The sequence below is a fragment of the Ranitomeya imitator genome, chromosome 6, assembly GCF_032444005.1.
Source record: "Ranitomeya imitator isolate aRanImi1 chromosome 6, aRanImi1.pri, whole genome shotgun sequence".
Lineage (NCBI taxonomy): Eukaryota > Metazoa > Chordata > Amphibia > Anura > Dendrobatidae > Ranitomeya > Ranitomeya imitator.
The window spans coordinates 44,723,477-44,749,089 of record NC_091287.1 but is presented as its reverse complement, the minus strand read 5'-3'; the positions used below and the strand labels follow the sequence as shown (position 1 = coordinate 44,749,089).

The following is a 25,613-nucleotide window of genomic DNA, read 5'->3' as shown; positions in this document are numbered from 1 at the left end:
AAAGGAAACTATCACTCATTACATTCTTTTTTTTGTATCCTGTTAGTTCAACGATTTGCTATAATCCACTGCAATTGTTAATTTTGCCTGCAGCACCCCCGAAGGTGAAATAAGGCATTACATTCTACTCATTAAAATCACAGCTATACCTGGTCCTCCAGTAGGTGCTGTTTTTTGTAATTCACTTTCTGCTTTGACTTTACCTGATATAACTTAGTGCACTTTGAATACTAGAAGAAACAACTTGAAAAATAGCCCAAAGAGCTGATAAATTTAGACGCTTTTTTTTTCTTCTTGTAGCGCTACTGGTTGACTTTAAGCAACGAGCTGCAATTCAAGGGGATCCGTGGTGTTGTATAAATTATGGCCGTCCAGCAATAATAGTGCTACATAGGGTCTCCGTGTAGCCCAAACCTTAATCCAGTGCAGTTACATATTTTGGTTCCTGTCCCTTTAAATGTCTGTAAATCTATTGGATTGTTTTATATATTTACCACCTGTACATGGAGAAGAGGTCGGCGTTAAGATCAAAGCCTCCCCTCGTAGGACACACAGGCGCACGCACGCACGCGTGCTGCCGATCACATGGCCGCGGCGCACATCTGTTACCATTTCAGCTCGAATTCCTCCATACTGCACCACGTGATGTGCCGCAACGGGCTTGTAAGGTAACAGACAGATAAAACGTTGCGTAAAAAGAAAAGGGGTATGGCTTTGCTAAAAAAAAAAATTTAAATAAAAAAAATCATACGTGTGAGCGGCGGGGGATGCGGGCCCGGTGTGTTCCGCGGTAGATCAGCGTTCTGCACCCTGGTGTCTTGGCATCGGGCCACACCAGAGAAGGGTGAATCCACTCTCACTGCGGCTCTACCAGTACAGACAGACAGGTTCATTAAGGAATGACTGGTTCACGCCGCCGGCAGGTTAACACTTTCCTTTCCCTGGGAGATCGCATTGGTTTAGATTACGTTGGTAAAACACAAATGATTGTGTCGAACTTCTGTCTGATGAGCGGCGCACCCCATGGTGGGCTCACCTCGCTGCGTTTTCGACAGCACTCATACGAAATGCTATTCTTTTGGTACTGCAAATGAGAATTTTTCGTCGTCTCCCCACAGCGTACACCAAGTTATTTCACATGGTGGAGGAGACTCCCATTCAAGTCTACAGGTGCGCAAAATAAAAATTGATTCCATATGGAGCCACCCTGCAGTTATCGATTTTTACCGATACATTTGCGATTCTCGAACATAGGAATCTGTATTCAGTCTTGTAAATTTTTAATAGTTGCCGATCTGTAAAAACGGATCAAAAATGAGAAACTAGTTTTCAGCTTATTTTTTATATACTTGTGACATTTTTTGTTTTGTTTCGTGATTGGTGGGGGTCTCCAAACCAATCTCTCCCCCCACCCACACCTGTTAGTATATAAAAAGAAAAATTAATAAAAAATAAATAAAATAGATGAGTAGGTAGTTGAGAGGATTCATTCTAGCCAGCTGCCGGCACTCAGAGATGGATGGATCGACTTTAATCCACCATTTCTCCATATTCCCTATTTACAAATTGAAAAAGAAGCAGGAGTAGAAAAACTGGTTTTTACTTTTGTCACCCGAAAATTTGCATATTGTCAGGAAGACTTATTTCTTTTATTTTCCCACCGAGTTTTATGTTCCTGATTTGTTTGATTTATATTTGTGCAACATGTCAACCTGTTCACCTATAGATGATCTGGATACCCCCTACGTGAAAATAATCAAGTGTGCACATAATATATATTTTGGATGCATCAGGCAGGAGAATCTGTGGAGCCAGAGCTTCTCACGCCCTTAGATGTGACTCTCCAAACCATCTCGGGAACATCTGCAGATTTACAGTAGGACACTTGCTCATCCCGTGGCCACAAGAAAATCCTACGGCCATTTTGTTCTCATTGACAGATGTCTGCATATAGACAGTCCCTTTAGAAGCCATTCTAACTTTTCACCCCCAAATTCTACCGAAATTATTATTCAAAGCTTTGGACTCCTTTTGAAATGTGGGATAAATCTAAATATCTGCCTCCAATCTTTTGTTTTTAGACCCCCTAATATGTAGTTTGCGGGTTATCCAAGTTTCAGATTTTTCTCTTGTACGAGCGTCTCTCCCAGTAATATAGGCTGGATTTGGTGCTCCTATATATCAGCACAGCTTCTATCCTGCATTGATTTCCTCTTTTCCTCTCCTATATACGGTAGCCTGTTTTTCCTCTGACCCCTGAGACGTCAGTGCATCGTCTTCTCTCCACTCTTTGGATGTCTCCGTACAACCCCTCGATCTGCTGTTATCTCCAACACTGAAAGAAGGGAAGGGAGGGCAGTCGGCGGCAGAAGCTTTGCTGGATGTATAACATTTTTGCCCATCCAGATACAGGTGCAAAATGGTAGAATATTTTTAATGAATATTTTAGATTTATTTCTTAATTTTGAAATTTATAAAAAGGTATGCTGAGGACCTCTGTACATGGTTGTGGAGACAGATTTTTCATTTAGTAGCTTGAGAAGCTACTTAAGAAGTAATGGCGGCCATATTCATTTTTTTTTCATCCTGATAACATGTCCATTAGAAATGTCTCGCCACTTGCAAAAAGCGTTAAAATGCTTAATTTGAGTTTTTATTGAGACATTAGCAAAGTATCCAGGCTTTAACAAGCAGAAGCAAGATGCATTAGTGTATATCCACTTAGCTAGTATTGTGGTACAACAGTACTAAGTGGCGGCACTAATGCATCTTGCTTCTGACTGTCTGAGCAGAGATACTTCCCTAGTGTCTCCATTAAACCCCAGTATGTTGACGACGTGTGGGTCATATCAGCTTGGACTTCAATGTACATGATCGCATTGCTAAATCTGACTTTGGATCGTTACTAATCAGAAGGACAGGAGTTATGATGGCTCAGCTCGGAAATAAATGGCAATCTGACCCCTTACAGTGCGATTAATATAGGTGGTCCTTGCTGACTTTGAGCCTCGCCATAAGATCATTTTGACTGGAACTCCTCCCTATGAATAATTTCACAAGAATTTCCATTGTTTCATTACAAGAGAGAGAAAGGCAACATTGGAAGAGACCTCCTGCGTCATCGTGTCCAACCCCCTGCTCAATGCAGGATTCACTAACCCATCTCAGACAGATCTGTCCAGCCTCTGTTTAAAGACTTCCATTAAAGGAGAACTCACCCCTTCTTGTGGAAGCCTGGTCCACTCATTGATCGCCCCTCACTGTCAAAGTTTTTTTTTCTATTTATTCCATTGCTTCTCGTGTCTCCATGTGCAAATTGAAATGATGATCCCTCTACACTGTGACAGCCCTTCAGATATTTGTAGACCGCTATTAAGTCGAACTATTTTGCAAGCTAAACATTCCCCAAACTTCTAACCTTTCCTCATAGGACAATGTTACATTTCCTTTGTATTTTAGGCAACAATATATATACACTGCTCAAAAAAATAAAGGGAACGCTTAAACAGAATCTAACTCCAAGTAAATCAAACTTCTATTAAATCAAACTGTCCACTCAGGAAGCAACACTGATTGACAATCAATTTCACATGCTGTTGTGCAAATGGAATAGACAACAGGTGGAAATTATTGGCAATTATGAAGACACCCTCAATAAAGGAGTGGTTGTGCAGGTGGGGACCACAGACCACATCTCAGTACCAATGCTTTCTGGCTGATGTTTTGGTCACTTTTGAATGTTGGTTGTGCTTTCACACTCGTGGTAGCATGAGACGGACTCTACAACCCACACAAGTGGCTCAGGTGGTGCAGCTCATCCAGGATGGCACATCAATGCGAGCTGTGGCAAGGTTTGCTGTGTCTGTCAGCGTAGTGTCCAGAGGCTGGAGACGCTACCAGGAGACAGGCCAGTACACCAGGAGACGTGGAGGGGGCCGTAGGAGGGCAACAACCCAGCAGCAGGACCGCTACCTCAGCCTTTGTGCAAGGACGAGCACTGCCAGAGCCCTGCAAAATGACCTCCAGCAGGCCACATATGTGCATGTGTCTGCACAAAGGGTTAGAAACAGACTCCATGAGGATGGTCTGAGGGCCCGACATCCACAGATAGGTGTTGAGCTCACAGCCCAACACCATGCAGGACGCTTGGCATTTGCCACAGAACAGGATTGGCAAATTCGCCACTGGCACCCTGTGCTCTTCACAGATGAAAGCAGGTTCACACTGAGCACATGTGACAGACGTGATAGTCTGGAGACGCCGTGTATAGCGATCTGCCTGCAACATCCTTCAGCATAACCAGTTTGGCAGTGGGTCAGTAATGGTGTGGGGTGGCATTTATTTGGAGGGCCGCACAGCCTTCCATGTGCTCGCCAGAGGTAGCGTGACTGCCATTATGTACCGAGATGAGACCCTCAGACCCCTTGTGAGACCATATGCTGGTGCGGTTGGCCCTGGGTTCCTCCTAATGCAGGACAATGCCAGACCTCATGTGGCTGGAGTGTGACAGCAGTTCCTGCAAGATGAAAGCATTGAAGCTATGGACTGGCCGCCCGTTCCCCAGACCTGAATCCGATTGTACACAACTGGGACATCATGTCTCGCACCATCCACCAACGTCACGTTGCACCACAGACTGTCCATGAGTTGGTGGATGCTTTAGTCCAGGTCTGGGAGGAGATCCCTCAGGAGACCATCCACCGCTCCATTAGGAGCATGCCCAGGCATTGTAGGGAGATCATACAGGCACGTGGAAGCCACACACAATACTGAGCATCATTTCCTTGTCTTGAGGCATTTCCAATGAAGTTGGATGGATCAGCCTGTATCTTCATTTTCCACTTTGATTTTGAGCATCATTCCAACTCCAGACCTCCATGGGATATTAGTTGTGATTTACATTGATAATTTTTAGGTTTTATTGTTCTCAACACATTCCACTATGTGATGAATAAAGATTTACAACTGGAATATTTCATTCAGTGATATCTAGGATGTGGGATTTTAGTGTTCCCTTTATTTTTTTGAGAAGTGTATATAGGCATATATATTTTCATCAATGGGCCAATGCAAAAGTTTGGACACTCTGCATGGTTAGTACCCAGTAGCACCCCCTTTTGCAAGTATCACAACTTGTAAATGCTCTTTGTAGCCAGACAAGAGTCTTTTTTTCAATTCTTGCTTGAGGAATTTTCATTTTTTCTTCTTTAGAAAAGTCTTCCAGTTCTGTGAGATTCCTGGGTCTTCTGCTATTTTGCGGTCTAGCCACAGAGCTTGTGATGCTCAGATCAAGGGACTGTGAGGGCCATTGTAAAACCTTAAGCTTGCACCTTTTGATGTTGTCTATTGTGGATTTTAACGTGCTTAGGGTCATCCATTTGTAGAAGTCATTGTCTTTTCAACTTCAGGTTTTTAACAGATGGTGTTATGTTTGCATCAAGAGTTTGTTGAAATTTCATTGAATCCATTCTTCACTCTACCCATGAAGTATTCCCTGTGCCACTGGCTGAAACACAATCCAAAGCATGATTGATCCAACCCAATGCTTATTGGTTGACGAGATATTCTGTGCCCTTTTTTCTCCACATATCCCATAGAACTGTTTGGCCACAATGATCAATTTTAACCTCATCGGTCCACAAGACTTGTTTCCCAAATGCATTATGCTTGTTTGGATGCTCTTTTGGATACTTCTGATGCTGAATCTTATGGAGAGGATGCAGGAGAGGTTTTCTTCTGATGACTCTTCCATGAAAGCCATGTTTGTACATGTGTCTCTGAACAGTAGAACAATGTACCACAGATCCAGAGTCTAAATCTTTATGAAGGTCTTTTGCAGTCGAGCAGGGGTTATTTGTCTCTCTAGCAGTCCTACAAGCAGCTCTCACTGAAATTTTTCTTGGTCTTCCAGACCTTATCTTGACCTCCACTGTTCCTGTTACATTTCTTAATTGCATTTCGAACTGAGGAACGGGCAACTTGAAAACTCTTTGCTTTCTTCTTATAGCCTTCTCCTGCTTTGTGGGCCTCCACCATTTTCTTTTTCAGAGTTCTAGGCCGCTAATTTCAAGAACCCATGGCTGCAGTTTTTGGCACAAGGTTAGAGGAGGCTGTGTGTTTATAAAGCTGGGAAATTTGCTCACCTGGCCTTTCCGAACGATGATGGTGAACAAGCCATAACCCCAACAACCCTTGGTCAATATCTAATCTAATAACAGTAATTTTGACCAGGGGTTCCCAAACTTTTGCATGACATTGTATACCTTGTGTAGTACCCACTTATGCGTACATGTCCTTGGATTGTGAACGTGGATGTTCATTGGGGTGTGGGAAGCTGTATGGCCCTGTTCCTTAGGCTATGTCCCCACAAGTTAGCTTTTGGTGATTTTATCTACACCTATTAAATTGGGTTACTTGTGTTTTTTTTTTTTTTATTGCGTTCGTGAGTGCATTTTTGTATATGCATTCTGGTTTTTGACACTTTTTTTTTTTTTTTCTTTTTTCTGGTTGGTGTCATGTTTTAAATAAAGCTGTATTTGTTTTTGATGCCTCCTGGTATTTGTCTTTGACGAAACATTATTGATATAGTCCTGTTTGGATAACAACATGTTTTTGATGCTTTTCTGCAGCAGAAACTTAAGTTTTTAGTATGTTCTTTCTTTTTACGTGTGGATTTTCCACATCTAATGCTAGACTTTGGGAAAGATCTGCATATAAGTGTGTACCCACAAGAGATGTTAACTTGAAAACTCCCACTGAAGGTCAGATTACACGAAGGAAAAAAGTCCACAGTGGGCAGGAGATCTCTAGAAGTCTTACCTGCTTTGCTGGAACTGTAAGATGCTGTGTTTTTTAAGGGATCGAAAATTTGCAGCATCAAAAACTCTTGGCGGGCACAGGGCGACGATGCCGCTGCGGTGACGGGTGCCGCTGCGAACCAGCTAAACCATCTGCTCCACTAATGAGCGGAGGTCCCAGTGTACCGGGATAGAAGCCACCCACTGACACGAATCTGCTGCGGGAGATAAAGGTCATACGTTGGAGGACGTCCCTGAGATTAGTTATTGCACCGCTCTTGTTCATGGGCTACATCTGGTATTTCAACTTTGCTTGCATCACGGCACCCACCTGCAGTACCCCACATTGCCCACAGACAAGAGTGGCGCTATTTACAGCGAAAAATAAAATAATGCAAAATGCCAATAACTTTCTTTCCATAGCAGACATGCCATTCCCAAAGTAACATCTACAATGTGATATTGTCAAAATCACACAATGGCATCACTTTTTTTTAGGTACTTGCTATTTAAGGAATTCTCTAAATCTGAATATTTCTTTGGGTATGTTCACACCCGTTTTTCTTTACTTTTTTTTATGCAGAAAAAAAAAATGCATTTTACCGTATCAGCAAAGTGAATGAGAATTCAAAAAATCATGCACGCTTTTTATTTTATATATTTTCCCTTTTTTTTTTTTTTTTAGCTTTTATTTATTTTTTATGTTTTAAATCTTTAGCACGTCAATTCATTCGGCATTTTTACTTTTTTTTTTTCTCCCACCGATTTCAATTAATAGGAAAATTATTTGTGCATATTGTACGCAGCAGTTTTCCTGCCTCCGCTCTGGTTTTTGGTGCAAGAAAATAAAAATAAAATAAAACCTCCTGTGTGTGAACATAGCCGCGCACCTGGCTGTGAGACTCCTCCTGTGTGTGAACATAGCCGCGCACCTGGCTGTGAGACTCCTCCTGTGTGTGAACATAGCCGCACACCTGGCTGTGAGACTTATCAGACATGAGCCCGGCCGTGTGTGACCAGGTTCTTCTCCCTCCACACCTTGCTTGTCTGCCGCACGCTGACTCACTTTCCTGCAGCCGGGCTTTGCACGTCATCGGGCAGACGGTGACAGCACAGCGCGGTTACTCATAGCCCTATTTTTGTGCACATTTTACAACGTAAAAAAAATTGACAGAAGAGAAGGAACCTGTAAAGTTCTTGTGGTCACGGATGAGTCTTTATTAACAGCCATTTCCGCCTTTCATAAAATTGGAACACCGCATTCCTAAATTTGCAACCACTCTGGTAAAATCCTGTAGTCAGTTTTCTACTGGCCACTAGTGAGGTAGAATGCTATTTTATGGAGGACATCTTTTTTGGAGGATGCGTAAGAGCAGCAAGCAAGTGTACTCTTATGTTCGACTGTTTACAACCCACCTACAAATTAAAGCAGACCTGTAAATTTGATACCATGGCTCCCTATACTTAATGAATGGGAAAGCATCTACAGTCTCATGGAGGACAGAGAAATTAATTTATATAAATGGAGGAAAGCATATGAAGTGCAGGATAGAAGTTGAGCTGCACCCTGGAAACATGTAGACCTCAGATCCAGCCTATATTGCTGGGAGAGACACTCCCACAAGAGAAAAACCTAACATTTAGTTCAGGTTGAAAAGTGCATATCTTATGAAAACGAGTGAAGGAATGAAGATGGCAGGATGTAACTTATATCTTCCTGCCCAGAACATTTATCATTCACTGGATAAGTGTCACATTTGTGCGTATACTATGATCTTTTCTAGACTCGCCAAACCGGTTTCCTGTAATTAATTCATGAAGTTAAGCAACAGTGTAGTTTTCACCCAGTGATACATTGGTGGAAACTTTTTGCTTTTTGGAAATACATGTGATACATTCATTCCTCTTGTACCAACTTGTGCTGCAGTCTGCAGTGCCGGCTTTGTGCAGTGCACCATTATATTGCCGCTTTTTACAGAGCAACTTGTGATTTGTTAAGGGAAGGGGGGAAAAAGGCACAATGCATCTCTAGCAGAAGCCAGAACAAAAGTGTGCTTGTTAATATTCCCGGGACTGGTTGCGGAGCCTCGCACATCGAGATGAAATCACCTCGGACGCTCTGGGAAGCGCGTATCGATCCCTTCATTCTTTTTATTACCTCTTTTTACCCTTTTTTCCATTGGGGCGCTGACGTAAGGCGTTACATGACGTGGACCCATGGCGCTTTACTTTATGGACATCGCGATTAGTCGAAGAATCACTCCTTGGTGACCCCATGGCACTCCTGGCTGTCGAGAGCGGTGTTTGCTGGACTTGCTTGGACTGTCAGGACTTCTATGAAGTATTAATAGAAGATGGCAGTGGTATGTTATCCGGCACTTGTCCCTGGGCTTTTACGTTGAAAAGCTTTTTATTGTAGGATAAGTCAAAGGTGTTCTTGGGTCATGGGGTTAATGATCGTGTATGGTTTGGGTTGTGGTTTGAGCTAAAAGGGGGAAAAGGTTATGCAAAATCGTTGGGTGCCTTATTTGCTCCGTGGACTAGAAATTTAGACATGGAGTGACATTTAAAGGAGTTTCTTAAGTAGAGAATCCCTTTAATCAGTAGAGCGGAAGGGCACCTCCCATTGCAGTATTGGCCAGCTCCCAATCCGGAGCATCTGGTTATTATACAGAAGACCTATGCCCCAATCTTGGTCACCCAAAGTAACTGCTGGTGATGGTGAGGACAGTAAACTATTCTCTGCTCTAAAGCATTATCGGCTTATTATAGTGGGGATCTTCCCGGTGCTTATTTCCTAGAATATTAGAGTTGGAATTGACCCCCAGAGTCATCGTGTCCAACCCCCTGCTCAATGCAGGATTCACTAAACCATCTCACACAGACGTCTGTGCAGCCTCTGAAGACTTCCATTGAAGGAGAACTCACCACCTCTTGTGGCAGCCTTTTCCAATCATTGACCACCTTCACTGTCAAACATTTTTTTCCTATTATCTAATCTGTATCTTCTCCATTTTAGTTTCATTCCATCTCGTGTTTCCATGTATAAATGTGAATAAGGATGATCCCTCTACACTGTGACAGCCCTTCAGATATTTGTAAACAGCTATTAAGTCTCCTCTTGGCCTTATTTTTTTGCAAGCTAAACATTCCCAGATCCTAGAAATATTTGCCTTTTTTTTTTGCTGCTGCATCACACTGTTGACTCATGTGCAGTCTGTGATTTATTAGTTTACCCGAGTTTTCTTCACACGTGCTGTTGCTTAGTTCTATTCCTCCTATTCTACAGATGTAATTGTCCTTTCTTGCCCAGAATCTTGCGCTTCTCCCTGTTAAATACCATTCTATTAGTCGCTGCCCATTGTTTAAACTTATCATAGTAACATAGTAACATAGTTAGTAAGGCCGAAAAAAGACATTTGTCCATCCAGTTCAGCCTATATTCCATCATAATAAATCCCCAGATCTACGTCCTTCTACAGAACCTAATTGTATGATACAATATTGTTCTGCTCCAGGAAGACATCCAGGCCTCTCTTGAACCCCTCGACTGAGTTCGCCATCACCACCTCCTCAGGCAAGCAATTCCAGATTCTCACTGCCCTAACAGTAAAGAATCCTCTTCTATGTTGGTGGAAAAACCTTCTCTCCTCCAGACGCAAAGAATGCCCCCTTGTGCCCGTCACCTTCCTTGGTATAAACAGATCCTCAGCAAGATATTTGTATTGTCCCCTTATATACTTATACATGGTTATTAGATCGCCCCTCAGTCGTCTTTTTTCTAGACTAAATAATCCTAATTTCGCTAATCTATCTGGGTATTGTAGTTCTCCCATCCCCTTTATTAATTTTGTTGCCCTCCTTTGTACTCTCTCTAGTTCCATTATATCCTTCCTGAGCACCGGTGCCCAAAACTGGACACAGTACTCCATGTGCGGTCTAACTAGGGATTTGTACAGAGGCAGTATAATGCTCTCATCATGTGTATCCAGACCTCTTTTAATGCACCCCATGATCCTGTTTGCCTTGGCAGCTGCTGCCTGGCACTGGCTGCTCCAGGTAAGTTTATCATTAACTAGGATCCCCAAGTCCTTCTCCCTGTCAGATTTACCCAGTGGTTTCCCGTTCAGTGTGTAATGGTGATATTGATTCCTTCTTCCCATGTGTATAACCTTACATTTATCATTGTTAAACCTCATCTGCCTTATCTAGATCCTTCCGAATCCTTTCTGTTAGCTATCCCTCCTAGCTTCGCATCATCTGCAAATATCATTTGTTTACCTTCTGTTCCCTTATGTAGATCATTTATAAACATGGGGCCGGGACAGAGCCTTGTGGTCCCCCTCTTGAAACCCTTTTCCAGTTGATTGTGCAACCATTTATTACCATTCTTTGAGTACGGTCGCTGAGCCAGTTATATATCCACCTAACCGTAGCCTTGTCAACCCCATACTTGGTCATATTTTTTTTAATAAGGATAGTATGAGATACAAAAAAAGAGTTGTCGAAACCGGATGACCCATTTAAAAGTGAATAAAAGGAGTCTAGGGATAGACAAGCACCACGGTCTGCCTCAACAGCCATTTTCATTATTTTCATTAAAGATTGCACACTAAGGGTTAGCTGTAGCCCCATTGATGGTTCGGACAGCCATCATCTTTCCTGACTCCTCCATGGCCAGAATGTTTTCTTCATCGAATGCACTTGTGTTCTGAGCGAGCCTCTGCCAGACTTTTCTGGCGGCTTACCTTGCTGAGAATAAAAGGATCAGCAGTCCTAAATCAAAAACATGCTGATTCCTTATCTCCCCCAACATTTTTTGTTGGGAAAGTGCTAGAAGGCCCACCACACACATCGACCATTCCCACTGATCTGTTTGCGTGGTCGTCGATGGTGTACTGGGAGCTTAAAGAGGATCTCAATCACTGTCTCCCCTAAGAAAAAATAATATCCCCTAAACTCTCCTCTGGTGCCTGCGCCGTTCCAGCAGCGTTGCCATTGGTTCTCTGGCTTGTCTGACATGATCCCTGCGGTCCCCTTACTGTCTGCTGATTGGTTGCAGTGATCGCCTCTGCGGAGGGGAGTATTGATGATCTTATTTGGAGGATACTTAGTGACTGAGAAGGGGCTGTCCGAGGAGTAGACCTAAAACATGGCGTAAACCTATATCTTGTAGATACCGTGACCCGTTAACCCATTATCTACCAATGTCCTGTTTTTGGGACGCCTAATCTTTAGCTTCTAGCAACTAAGATTTTATAATTTTTACAATTAGGTCCAATTTTTTGTGTTGTGTTTGTAAAATGAATGTTTTCAAAATAGGAAATCACGTCATTGCCTTTTTTAATTGAATATTTGGACGCCCTTTTCTGGAAAATCCGTACTTGAAAAAATGTTGCAAATTATGTTTCTGATTCATTATGACCCAAATCATTAAAAACCTGTCATAAAAATTTTTTTTTGTGCTAATTTGGCAAGTAATGGGTTAAGAGAAATTGTGAATTGGATAAGAAAAACGTAGCTGCTTTCTCCAGAATTCACTCCACAATGTAGGTTGTTTCTGGTATTCCATCTCATCGCCGGCAAAGGGAATATGTCCTCAGAAAATAAATATTTTTTTAAATAAAGGTTTTTATTGTTATCACTATATTAACCCCTTCCCGACCCATGACGCCACGTAGGCGTCATGAAAGTCGGTGCCAATCCGACCCATGACGCCTATGTGGCGTCATGGAAAGATCGCGTCCCTGCAGATCCGGTGAAAGGGTTAACTCCCATTTCACCCGATCTGCAGGGACAGGGGGAGTGGTAGTTTAGCCCAGGGGGGGTGGCTTCACCCCCTCGTGGCTACGATCGCTCTGATTGGCTGTTGAAAGTGAAACTGCCAATCAGAGCGATTTGTAATATTTCACCTATTATAACGGGTGAAATATTACAATCCAGCCATGGCCGATGCTGCAATATCATCGGCCATGGCTGGAAATACTAATGTGCCCCCACCCCACCGATCGCCCCCCCAGCCCCCCGATCTGGCTGGTACACTGCTCCGGCTCCCCTCCGTCCAGTGCTCCGCTCCCCCCCGTGCTCTTGTCCGCTCCCCCCGTGCTCCAATCACCCCCCCCCCCCCCCGTGCTCCAATCACCCCCCCTGCATTCCGATCCACCCCCCCCCGTGCTCCGTTCCACCCCCCGTGCTCCGTTCCACCCCCCGTGCTCCGTTCCACCCCCCGTGCTCCGTTCCACCCCCCGTGCTCCGTTTCACCCCCCGTGCTCCGTTCCAGCCCCCCCCGTGCTCCGTTCCACGCCCCCCGTGCCTCCGTTCCACGCCTGCCGCGCTCCGATTCCCCCCCGTGCTCCGATTCCCCCCCCCCCCCCCGGTGCTCCGATCCCCAAGGTGGTCCTCCCCCACCCCATCATACTTACCGATCCTGCCGGGGTCCCGTCCGTCTTCTCCCTGGGCGCCGCCATCTTCCAAAATGGCGGGCGCATGCGCAGTGCACCCGCCGAATCGGCCGGCAGATTCGTTCCAAAGTGCATTTTGATCACTGAGATAGATTATATCTCAGTGATCAAAATAAAAGAAATAATAAATGACCCCCCCCCTTTGTCACCCCCATAGGTAGGGACAATAAAAAAATAAAGAAATTTTTTTTTTCCACTAATGTTAGAATAGGGGTAGGGTTAGGGTTAGGGGTAGGGTTAGGGGTAGGGGTAGGGTTAGGGCTAGGGTTAGGGTTTCGGTATGTGCACACGTATTCTGGTCCTCTGCGGATTTTTCCGCTGCGGATTTGATAAATCCGCAGTGCTAAACCGCTGCGGATTTATGGCGGATTTACCGCGTTTTTTTCTGCGCATTTCACTGTGGTTTTACAATTGCGATTTTCTATTTGAGCAGTTGTAAAACCGCTGCGGAATCCGCACAAAGAAGTGATATGCTGCGGAATGTAAACCGCTGCGTTTCCGTGCAGTTTTTCCGCAGCATGTGTACAGCGATTTTTGTTTCCCATAGGTTTGCATTGAACTGTAAACTCATGGGAAACTGCTGCGGATCCGCAGCGTTTTCCGCAGCGTGTGCACATACCTTTAGAATTAGGCCATGTGCACACGGTGCGGATTGGCCGCTGCGGATTCGCAGCAGTATTCCATCAGGTTTACAGTACCATGTAAACATATGAAAAACCAAATCCGCTGTGCCCATGGTGCAGAAAATACCGCGCGGAAACGCTGCGTTGTATTTTCCGCAGCATGTCAATTCTTTGTGCGGATTCCGCAGCGTTTTACACCTGTTCCTCAATAGGAATCCGCAGGTGAAATCCGCACAAAAAAACACTGGAAATCCGTGGAAAATCCGCAGGTAAAACGCAGTGCCTTTTACCCGCGGATTTTTCAAAAATGGTGCGGAAATATCTCACACGAATCCGCAACGTGGGCACATAGCCTTAGGGTTAGGGTTGGAATTAGGGTTATGGCTACAGTTGGGATTAGGGTTAGGGGTGTGGGGGGGGGGTTACGGCTACAGTTGGGATAAGGTTTAGGGGTGTGTTGGGGTGTGTTGGGGTTAGGGTTGTGATTAGGATTATGGCTACAGTTGGGATTAGGGTTAGGGGTGTGTTGGGGTTAGTGTTGGAGGTAGAATTGAGGGGTTTCCACTGTTTAGGCACATCGGGGGTCTCCAAACGCAACATGGCGCCACCATTGATTCCAGCCAATCTTGTATTCAAAAAGGCAAATGGTGCTCCCTCACTTCCGAGCCCTGACGTGTGCCCAAACAGTGGTTTACCCCCACATATGGGGTACCAGCATACTCAGGACAAACTGCGCAACAATTACTGGGGTCCAATTTCTCCTGTTACCCTTGTGAATCTAAAAAAATGCTTGCTAAAACATCATTTTTGAGGAAAGAAAAATGATTTTTTATTTTCACGGCTCTGCGTTGTAAACGTCTGTGAAGCACTTGGGGGTTCAAAGTGCTCACCACACATCTAGATTAGTTCCTTTGGGGGTCTAGTTTCCAAAATGGGGTCACTTGTGGGGGGTTTCTACTGTTAAGCCACATCAGGGGCTCTGCAAACGCAACGTGACGCCCACAGAGCATTCCATCAAAGTCTGCATTTCAAAACGTCACTACTTCACTTCCGAGCCCCGGCATGTGTCCAAGCAGTGATTTACCCCCACATATGGGGTATCAGCATACTCAGGAGAAACTGGACAACAACTTTTGGGGTCAAATTTCTCCTGTTACCCTTGGGAAAATAAAAAATTGCAGGCTAAAACATCATTTTTGAGAAAAGAATTTTTTTATTTTTATTTTCATGGCTCTGCGTTATAAACTTCTGTGAAGCACTTGGGGGTTCAAAGTCCTCACCACACATCTAGATTAGTTCCTTTGGGGGTCTAGTTTCCAAAATGGGGTCATTTCTGGGGGATCTCCAACGTTTAGGCACACAGGGGCTCTCCAAACGTGACATGGTGTCCGCTAATGATTGGAGCTAATTTTCCATTTAAAAAGCCAAATGGCGTGCCATCCCTTCCGAGCCCTGCCGTGCGCCCAAACAGTGGTTTACCCCCACATATGGGGTATCGGCGTACTCGGGACAAACTGGACAACAATATTTGGTGTCAAATTTCTCCTATTATCCTTGGCAAAATAGGAAATTCCAGGCTAAAAAATCATTTTTGAGGAAAGAAAAATTATTTTTTATTTTCATGGCTCTGCGTTATAAACTTCTGTGAAGCACCTTGGGGTTTAAAGTGCTCAATATGCATCTAGATAAGTTCCTTGGGGGGTCTAGTTTCCAAAATGGGGTCACTTGTGGGAGAGCTCCAATGTTTAGGCACACAGGGGCTCTCCAAACGCGACATGGTGTCCGCTAACAATTGGAGCTAATTTTCCATTCAAAAAGTCAAATGGCGCGCCTTCCCTTCCGAGCCCTGCCGAGTGCCCAAACAGTGGTTTACCCCCACATATGAGGTATCGGCGTACTTGGGAGAAATTGCCCAACAAATTTTATGATCCATTTTATCCTACTGCCCATGTGAAAATGAAAAAATTGAGGCGAAAAGAATTTTTTTGTGAAAAAAAAGTACTTTTTCATTTTTACAGATCAATTTGTGAAGCACCTGAGGGTTTAAAGTGCTCACTAGGCATCTAAATAAGTTCCTTGGGGGGTCTAGTTTCCAAAATGGGGTCACTTGTGGGGGAGCGCCAATGTTTAGGCACACAGGAGCTATCCAAACGCGACATGGTGTCCGCTAACGATGGAAATAATTTTTCATTCAAAAAGTCAAATGGCGCTTTTTCCCTTCCGAGCCTTACCATGTGCCCAAACAGTGGTTTACCCCCACATGTGAGGTATTGGTGTACTCAGGACAAATTGGACAACAACTTTCGTGGTTCAGTTTCTCCTTTTACCATTGGGAAAATAAAAAAAATTGTTGCTAAAAGATAATTTTTGTGACTAAAAAGTTAAATGTTCATTTTTTCCTTCCATGTTGCTTCTGCTGCTGTGAAGCACCTGAAGGGTTAATAAACTTCTTGAATGTGGTTTTGAGTACCTTGAGGGGTGCAGATTTTAGAATGGTGTCACTTTTGGGTATTTTCAGCCATATAGACCCCTCAAACTGACTTCAAATGTGAGGTGGTCCCTAAAAAAAATGGTTTTGTAAATTTCGTTGTAAAAATGACAAATCGCTGGTCAAATTTTAACCCTTATAACTTCCTAACAAAAAAAAAATTTTGTTTCCAAAATTGTGCTGATGTAAAGTAAACATGTGGGAAATGTTATTTATTAACTATTTTGTGTCACATACCTCTCTGGTTTAACAGAATAAAAATTCAAAATGTGAAAATTGCGAAATTTTCAAAATTTTCGCCAAATTTCCGTTTTTATCACAAATAAACGCAGAATTTATTGACCTAAATTTACCACTAACATGAAGCCCAATATGTCACGAAAAAACAATCTCAGAACCGCTAGGATCCGTTGAAGCGTTCCTGAGTTATTACCTCATAAAGGGACACTGGTCAGAATTGCAAAAAACGGCAAGGTCTTTAAGGTCAAAATAGGCTGGGTCATGAAGGGGTTAAAAAATGTATTTGTTTTAAAAAAAAAGTGCAACTTTCAGTGTTCCCAAAACTTAATATTGACGCTCTGCTCTTGAGGCAATAGACGGACTCTCGCACCATATTTGTTTTTGGAGGAATGATCTGAGCATGCTCTAATCTGGCAAACGTGAAGGGAGGGGGAGGAGGTGAGCTGCGACATCACCCGTTGTGAATATTGGATTGTGAATTACATACAGCCTGTTACCTTTTCATTACGTTCCGGTCTGTGATAACGGCGAGACTGCTGAAAAGTAGTATGTACAGAAATAAAAAAGCATCCGTCAAAAAAAGAAAGTCAAATGTTTAAAAATGCATTTTTGCAGAAAACGTGTTAATAAACCATAGTTCATTTTCTGATGAGACAATGAAGCTGAGATTTACGACTACACACAACCGGTGGATAGGACTGGTGCAGTTTTTGAAGAATGAAGCCGTGGCAAATCGTATAGGCTATTCTGGGACTTGGAAGTAACTGTGCCCAGCATATGTTCCATGATTTAAATGCTAAAAAAAAAAAAAAATACAGAATAATCTATTGGAGACATTGTGCAAATGAACACTTGAGAATTTTCTGTGTACGTGGATTTATTTATTTTTTTCAGCAACTGGAGAGCCGCAATTTGATATTGCCGATTATTACTTTATTTGCTTTTTGCCTTTTAGACTTGGTTTTGCTGTATTTTTTGTCATTTTGATTGGATTTTGTATATGCCTAATCTGTAATATTTCACAAGTTATGCAGAAAGCGGTGTTTGATATGTTAATAGTGATTCTGTGGAATGTTTTCCTTTCTCCCCCTTGCAGATGAGCCGACAAGTCCCAGTTTAGACCACGAGATAGCGAACATTCCTGCGTCTGCTGTGATCTCCACATCTGCGCAGCAGCCGCTCCCCACCATCACTACTGTTCCTCCCAGCCCCACGGCGTCTGAACCTTCCTTACGCCGTCTCCATTCTCATGATAACGGTAAATATTCACTGACCTTTAATTCTTTCATTGATCTTAAAGGGAATCTGTTATTTAGATTTCATCCCCCCCCAAAAAAATGCATATGTACCACTTTCAAAGAAAAGTCCTGCAACACCTTTCCTTGGCCAGTCTGTTCCTCCGTTACTGAGAAATCAGCGTTTCAATTTGGCAAATGAGGCTGAAGAGCTATGTGTAGATCTGAAGCCTCTGCCACTCCAGCTCTATTCCCGCCCATTGCCACGTCGTCCTGCTTGATTGACGGCTCCTCTGCCTGAAGTCACACAGAGGCTCAGTTGAGCAGGAGGAGGTGGTGCTGAGCGTGGAATAGAGCTGGAGTGACAGAGGCTTCAGATCTACCATAGCTCTTCAGCCTCATTTGCATATCATTTCAAACACTGATTTCCCAGTAACAGAGCAGCGGTCTGCCCATGTAAAGGTATTGCTAAACGTTTCTTTGAAAGGGCTACATGGGCATATAAATTGGGGGAGGAGGTGAAATCCTGCTGAAAGGTGTCCCTTTAAGTGTAATGGCTGCCTAGATCTTGTAGTATGAGTCAGTGTTACTGTAGCGAAGCTGCACGGCACTGATTAAAAACGCAAAAATTTCGCCCATCTAGCCGATCATAGGCGGTAATATCAAATGGACAGCTGTGTAAATGTTGCCACCTAGTGGTAAAAAATCCAGCAAAAAATACTTTCCACAGTGAACCTGTTGGCTGATTCATGACGCCCGAACAGCAGGCAGCAGTATCGGTGGCTCTGCCGTATCGGTGGCTCTGCCGTATCGGTGGCTCTGCCGTATCGGTGGCTCTGCCGTATCGGTGGCTCTGCCGTATCGGTGGCTCTGCCGAGCCATATCGGTGGCTCTGCCGTATCGGTGGCTCTGCCGTATCGGTGGCTCTGCCGTATCGGTGGCTCTGCCGTATCGGTGGCTCTGCCGTATCGGTGGCTCTGCCGTATCGGTGGCTCTGCCGTTTCAGCCCTGACCATGACTGTCTGGTGTCTAGTCCCAGGGGCCGGTCCCCGGCAGCTTCTTCCGCCCTCTTCTCCTTGAGTGACAGGTCAAGAATGAATCCAGTTCCCTTTTAAACAGGAATTGATTATTAAAATTGTTATTATTGTGCAACTCGGTTATTTCTCTGCTGAACGGTTTTATACGTGCAGTAAATATATTTTTTCCAGTCCGTGCCAAGTGGCGAAGGTAGAATGTGTCAACACGGGATATCATTTCTCAAGAATTGAATTTGCTTTTACTGTTTGCATACGGTTAATAAATTACCAACGCCAGTGTATACATGCCCGGGCTTAGTGTGGATAAAGCAATGACTGGTGCATGGCCTCCCTACTAGTCAAAGCATGAAGTAAAATAATTATATATATATATTTTAATATTTTTTTTTTCCCCCTATTTTAGAACCTTGTAAGCTGTTGTTGTAGCAGGTCATGGAGTTACTGTCCCTTTTTTTATGCTTCGTATCGATGCAGTCATCATGTTGTGGCTGAAAACCCCATCAGTCCGGTCTTTTACTACTTCCCAGGATGGTCACTTAATTTTGCAGGGAAATAAATACAGCTACATTACATAGCACGACTACAGCATCATAGCACGGCCGCTGAGTGTGAACACAACCTTGAAATTCTGCAGTTTTAATACGGACTTTAAAGGGAATCTGTCACTGGGTTTTTGCCACCTAATCTGAGAGCAAATTACTGTAGAGACGGAGACCCTGATTCCAGTGATGTATCACTTACTGGGCTGCTTGCTGTGGTTTTGATTTAAAGATCACAGCAGGAGAACACTAGAGGACTAGTAAACCCACTGCCATGTAGTCCTCCGTATACGTGAGCTCTGTATAACCCCATCACCGGCTGCTTTCTGTCTACACTGTTACACCAGCAGCAGGGAAACCTGTGATTGGCTGCAGGGGTCAGAGCAACACGTCATTGGCTGTTTTTCTGTTGACGCACTGCACAAGTCGCCTGACCGGAACAGTGTCGTTTCCTCTTCCTGTTTCATTGGAGACCACGGAGCAGTCAGCGCCAGATCAATAGGCCACTTAATTTGTTATAGCTCCAGCTCCAAACCCAAAAAGTTTTTTTTTTCTTTTTGCCTGGACAACCCCTTTTAATATATAGGTCATTAGTGTGCCTTACTGTAAAATCTGTTTGGTAGCTCCTTCGTGTAGATCAGTAAAAACAGTAGAAACAACGAAGTTGCTTGAACTACTTTCACCACAAACCTTATGTAGTGTAATGGAGCATCCATACTGGTTGCAGAATAAACTAAATCCAATGTGCGCGAGGCCTGAGCGTGGGTGCGCCGTGCGCGAGGCCTGAGCGTGAGTGCGCCGTGCGCGAGGCCTGAGCGTGAGTGCGCCGTGCGCGAGGCCTGAGCGTGAGTGCGCCGGGCGCGAGGCCTGAGCGTGAGTGCGCCGGGCGCGAGGCCTGTTTCAACTCCTAGGACTTTGCAGTTTTAGCTACTTAGATTTATTTTTTTATGCATCTTACCAGTTGTACTCTGCGACATGTATTCTGCATATTGTATGACGGCTCTGCAGACCCACAACCTATCGGTATTATCTAATTCCAGAGCCCATCAGACCCAGCGCTCTTGAAGTCCATTCCGCTTCAAAGACTGAAAGGTCTAAATCCTGCGATGAAGGACTGGATGAATATAAGGAGGGGAAAGCGTAAGTTGCAGTAAACCCGCATTCATTCCTTGGACAGATTTCATCAGGTCACAGATCATCTGATCATTTTCTTCCCGTCTTTTTCCTATTTTTTTTTCTTTTTCCAGCAGCGCTCTGAAGCATGTATCCAGCTTGAAGCCCATAAAGGTTTGTACTGCTCCACTTGTTGTATGCAGATGACCTACAGTGCCTACAAGTAGTATTCAACCCCCTTCAGATTTAGCAGGTTTAATAAGATGCAAATAAGTTAGAGCCTTCAAACTTCAAACAAGAGCAGGATTTATTAACAGATGCATAAATCTTACAAACCAAAAAGTTTTGTTGCTCAGTTAAATTTTTATAAATTTTAAACATAAAAGTGTGGGTCAATTATTATTTAACCCCTAGGTTTAATGTTTTGTGGAATAACCTTTGTTTGCAATTACAGCTAATAATCGTCTTTTATAAGACCTGATCAGGCCGGCACAGGTCTCTGGAGTTATCTTGGCCCACTCCTCCATGCAGATCTTCTCCAAGTTATCTAGGTTCTTTGGGTGTCTCATGTGGACTTTAATCTTGAGCTCCTTCCACAAGTTTTCAATTAGGTTAAGGTCAGGAGACTGACTAGGCCACTGCAACACCTTGATTTTTTTCCTCTTGAACCAGGCCTTGGTTTTCTTGGCTGTGTGCTTTGGGACGTTGTCTTGTTGGAAGATGAAATGACGACCCATCTTAAGATCCTTGATGGAGGAGCGGAGGTTCTTGGCCAAAATCTCCAGGTAGGCCGTGCTATCCATCTTCCCATGGATGCGGACCAGATGGCCAGGCCCCTTGGCTGAGAAACAGCCCCACAGCATGATGCTGCCACCACCATGCTTGACTGTAGGAATGGTATTCTTGGGGTCGTATGCAGTGCCATCCAGTCTCCAAACGTCACGTGTGTGGTTGGCACCAAAGATCTCGATCTTGGTCTCATCAGACCAGAGAACCTTGAACCAGTCAGTCTCAGAGTCCTCCAAGTGATCATGAGCAAACTGTAGACGAGCCTTGACATGACGCTTTGAAAGTAAAGGTACCTTACGGGCTCGTCTGGAATGGAGACCATTGCGGTGGAGTACGTTACTTATGGTATTGACTGAAACCAATGTCACCACTGCCATGAGATCTTCCCGGAGCTCCTTCCTTGTTGTCCTTGGGTTAGCCTTGACTCTTCGGACAAGCCTGGCCTCGGCACGGGAGGAAACTTTCAAAGGCTGTCCAGGCCGTGGAAGGCTAACAGTAGTTCCATAAGCCTTCCACTTCCGGATGATGCTCCCAACAGTGGAGACAGGTAGGCCCAACTCCTTGGAAAGGGTTTTGTACCCCTTGCCAGCCTTGTGACCCTCCACGGTCTTGTCTCTGATGGCCTTGGAATGCTCCTTTGTCTTTCCCATGTTGACCATGTATGAGTGCTGTTCACAAGTTTGGGGAGGGTCTTAAATAGTCAGAAAAGGCTGGAAAAAGAGATAATTAATCCAAACATGTGAAGCTCATTGTTCTTTGTGCCTGAACTACTTCTTAATACTTTAGGGGAACCAAACACAATTCTGGTGGGTTGAGGGGTTGAATAATAAATGACCCACTGAAAAGATTTTTCACAATTTAAAAAAAAATAAACAAAGAAATAACATTCTTTTTTGCTGCAGTGCATTTCACACTTCCAGGCTGATCTACAGTCCAAATGTCACAATGCCAAGTTAATTCCAAATGTGTAAACCTGCTAAATCTGCAGGGGGTTGAATACTACTTGTAGGCACTGTATATATTCATCACCGTTCCCCATATGCTGAGTAACGAGTTCTGCGTTCCTGGACGTCAGGAGACATCACATTGTGTGATGGGTTTAGACTGATCTTGTAGAGATAGCGAGAAGCATTTACACCATGGAGATCCCGACATTATTTATAAGTGTGGTTATCTGCACAGTATTTCCATGCAAAAAAAAACCCCAAAACATAACGAGCGTACACCCTACCGCAAGTAGATAGTAATAGTACATGTAAATAACATGAGGTCCTTGGTTAGCGCTATTCTGATCCGAAGGGCATAAAGCCCATCCCACCGCGTCAAGGCGTACCCACCAGACGGACCTAACCTGACTAGTACTAAATCCTTACCTTGTATTTCTATGGACGGGAGATCTCAGATTCTATAAAGGATAATGTATAATATATGCGCTTTACAATTGTCTGATCAGTCCATTAAATTATCCCCATTTTTTTTGCTGACCACACACTTGGTGCTCCGTAGGAAGGCTTGGACAGGAGCATTTCTGCATGATGGAAGTTATTGATTTCTCTATTAAAAAAAGAGAGTCCTTAGTAAGGGAATATGTCCACAATGCCTATCAAATTTATCGCAAGACTGCAGTCAGACCAGCGTAACCGGTGTTTAACAACTCGTCTTGTGCACATTACATCAAAAATTGCCGAAACGTGAATATTTGCACAATGACCACTCGATAATTAAATACATGACCGATTTATCACGGTATTTAAAACCTGCCTTATGGCCTATTTAAATGAGCCAGTAATCGAAAAGCGCGTTGGTAGGAAATGGGCCAGCGATCACCCTACAAATGAACGTAATCATGTTACCCGCAGGGAATTACCCGCGTAAACACGTATTCTATATCCACAGTGTTAGATCGGCCAGTCGGGTTGTACCCACATGTCTTTTCTTTCAGGGCCCACAGAGCTTGCAGTCTTCCGAAGACTCGGACTCCAGAAAGGATTCTTCCTCGGATGTCTTCATCGATTCGAACAAGGAAGATTATTTATACTTCCGACAGCTGATCACCGATAAAGGAAAGGTAGGCGAGGATGAGCGTTCAGTCTGTGGTCATCACGATAGACCATCTCTCATTTTAGGTCGAAGACATCGAGTATCAGTCAGCAGAATAAAAGGGTCAGGCGTAGACAGTAACCGGATCACAACGATCACCATGAGACCTTCTCATGGCTTTATATTGTAGTGTCAAGCTAGTAAAGTGAATATATTCACCAGCTTTTGATTCACCGCAAATTTCCTGGAAGAATTTGAAGGACTCCACAGCCTACAATTGCCCTGAAAAGATGTGGTTGTAAGAATTTTAACCACATCGGCAGCTGCCAGCCGTGTGTCCATACCTCACAGAGAGTGGGTCCTCCGACTCTGACACAGTGGCTCTCCTCCTATCAATTAAATCTGTAATATTCACTTTACTTGCACACTAATTTTCACTGTCGTGCGGTCACAAACACTATATGTTTTGTTTGTTCTGTGTTTTATGACTTTCTCCCTATCTATATGGCTAAGCTGTGATCTGTAACATCTTCTCACTATCTAGATTCACCAGAAAGTGGCTGCTGCATTTCCTGCTGTAGCTTTTATACAGTCTTTGACAGACCCTCCTGATTGGCTGTGCTATACCATACAATGTTGTAGCTATAAGGCATTAAGGGTGCTCCAGGTTCTGCAAATTCCACAAAAAATTCAATGGAAACTTGATTTACATGAAATCGGTTTGCTCATCGCGACGAGCTCTTGCCGTAATTTAGAATCTACCCAATATGATATTGATCTGGTTTTGTAATCTGGCTTTTGTACCATGTTTATTTCCAGAAAGTTGGTGGCAGTATGAGGCCTTGGAAGCAGGTCTATGTCATCTTGCGCAACAGTTCCCTATATCTACACAAGGACAAGAAGGATCAGACTGGACACTTATCCTCGCAGTCTGAAGAAGAGCAGCCGATAAACATTACCGGCTGTTTAGCCGATATATCCTACAGCGAAACCAAGAGGAAAAATGTGTTTCGGATTACAACCTCCAACCAGGAGTATCTTTTCCAAGCTAAAGACAGGGATGAAATGTTGGCGTGGATCAATGTTATTCGAGAAAATGGCAACCAGAACGATGAGGTGAGTCTTCTTGTATATGTTGGGTTAAGAAAGGACCGTACAAGAGCTCATCAGTTGTCCCACAAAAACTTGCATTTGGTATCTAAAAGGCTCAGCTTTTGATCAACCTTCAACATAGACATTTTACATTATGAATCGCTCCAATTATAATCACGAAACCCAAACTTTTCTAATTTTGAAGCCACAATAAAGTGTAACCTGAGATGTTGAGCCATGCATAGACCCTGGCCACGTAATGTGAGAACCCTACATTTGTTGTCTATGGTGGTAAAATTTCCTGACGTATAAACCAATCTCTTCTGTGGAGCTCCATTCAACCAGTAGAGGCCAAAAAGTGTCCCTTTTGGCTTCCATCAGTCCGTTGTACATTTCTGTACCACATTTTCCCACTGATGTATACCCCAAAGTGTAAGGCTCTTAACATGACTTACAAAGAACCCAAGGGTGAAGTGAGCAGCTCTCCTTTGAAATTTGATTTTGTTCTATGATTTTAGTCATTGTGTATCAAGACTTGTAAGTACAACATTTATTTTATTTATGTTTTACCCCTTGCCATTTAGGAAACTAACCAGGCAAGCAGGGACCTCATAGAAGAACAACGGAAGCGCAAAGACTACAATGCCGCAGTGAAGTAAGTGATTTGAAGTTATTCTTTTTGGGGTTTTCTTTTTGGGGGTTTTCTTTTTGGGGGTTTTCTTTTTGGGGGTTTTCTTTTGGGGGTTTTCTTTTGGGGGTTTTCTTTTTGGCGTTTTCTTTTGGCGTTTTCTTTTGGGGTTTTCTTTTGGGGTTTTCTTTTGGTTGTTTTTTTTTTCATTTATGACACAATGTTGTCTCCTTTTGTAACGAGACAATTCAAAATCTTTATTTTCATTTTTTATTTCTATTTCAGATCCTCTAACAATAAAACCGAACCATCCCCCAAACCTGGCCGCCCACCCCTCAGTATACCAAATATCCTCAGCGCTAAAACAGATTCCAGGCTGCAGAGTCCGCACTCCCCGAAGCAGGATTCTGAGCGGAAGCTCGTCAACAAAGGTTCAAACTTATCTTTTTTTTTTCCCGATGAACTTTTTTCTCTTGACTGTATTATGACTGCGTTTAACGCCTTCCAAACATCCGCCATGCCTATAATTTT

General features: G+C 43.7%; 1 protein-coding gene across 6 annotated transcripts in view; it reads left to right on the top strand.

The window, feature by feature from the left end:
- ARHGAP21 (Rho GTPase activating protein 21) overlaps positions 1 to 25,613 on the top strand; it is a 147,089-nt gene that overhangs the window by 105,739 nt on the left and 15,737 nt on the right. For 3 of the 6 annotated variants that reach the window (XM_069729580.1, XM_069729578.1, XM_069729583.1), the window contains 7 exons: positions 17,706 to 17,867; positions 20,461 to 20,560; positions 20,668 to 20,707; positions 23,265 to 23,390; positions 24,182 to 24,478; positions 25,039 to 25,109; positions 25,368 to 25,513. In XM_069729580.1, the coding sequence (XP_069585681.1) occupies positions 17,706 to 17,867; positions 20,461 to 20,560; positions 20,668 to 20,707; positions 23,265 to 23,390; positions 24,182 to 24,478; positions 25,039 to 25,109; positions 25,368 to 25,513 (942 nt within the window). The remainder of the gene's footprint in view (positions 1 to 17,705; positions 17,868 to 20,460; positions 20,561 to 20,667; positions 20,708 to 23,264; positions 23,391 to 24,181; positions 24,479 to 25,038; positions 25,110 to 25,367; positions 25,514 to 25,613) is intronic. The other 3 variants (XM_069729581.1, XM_069729579.1, XM_069729584.1) reach the window with 1 other exon arrangement.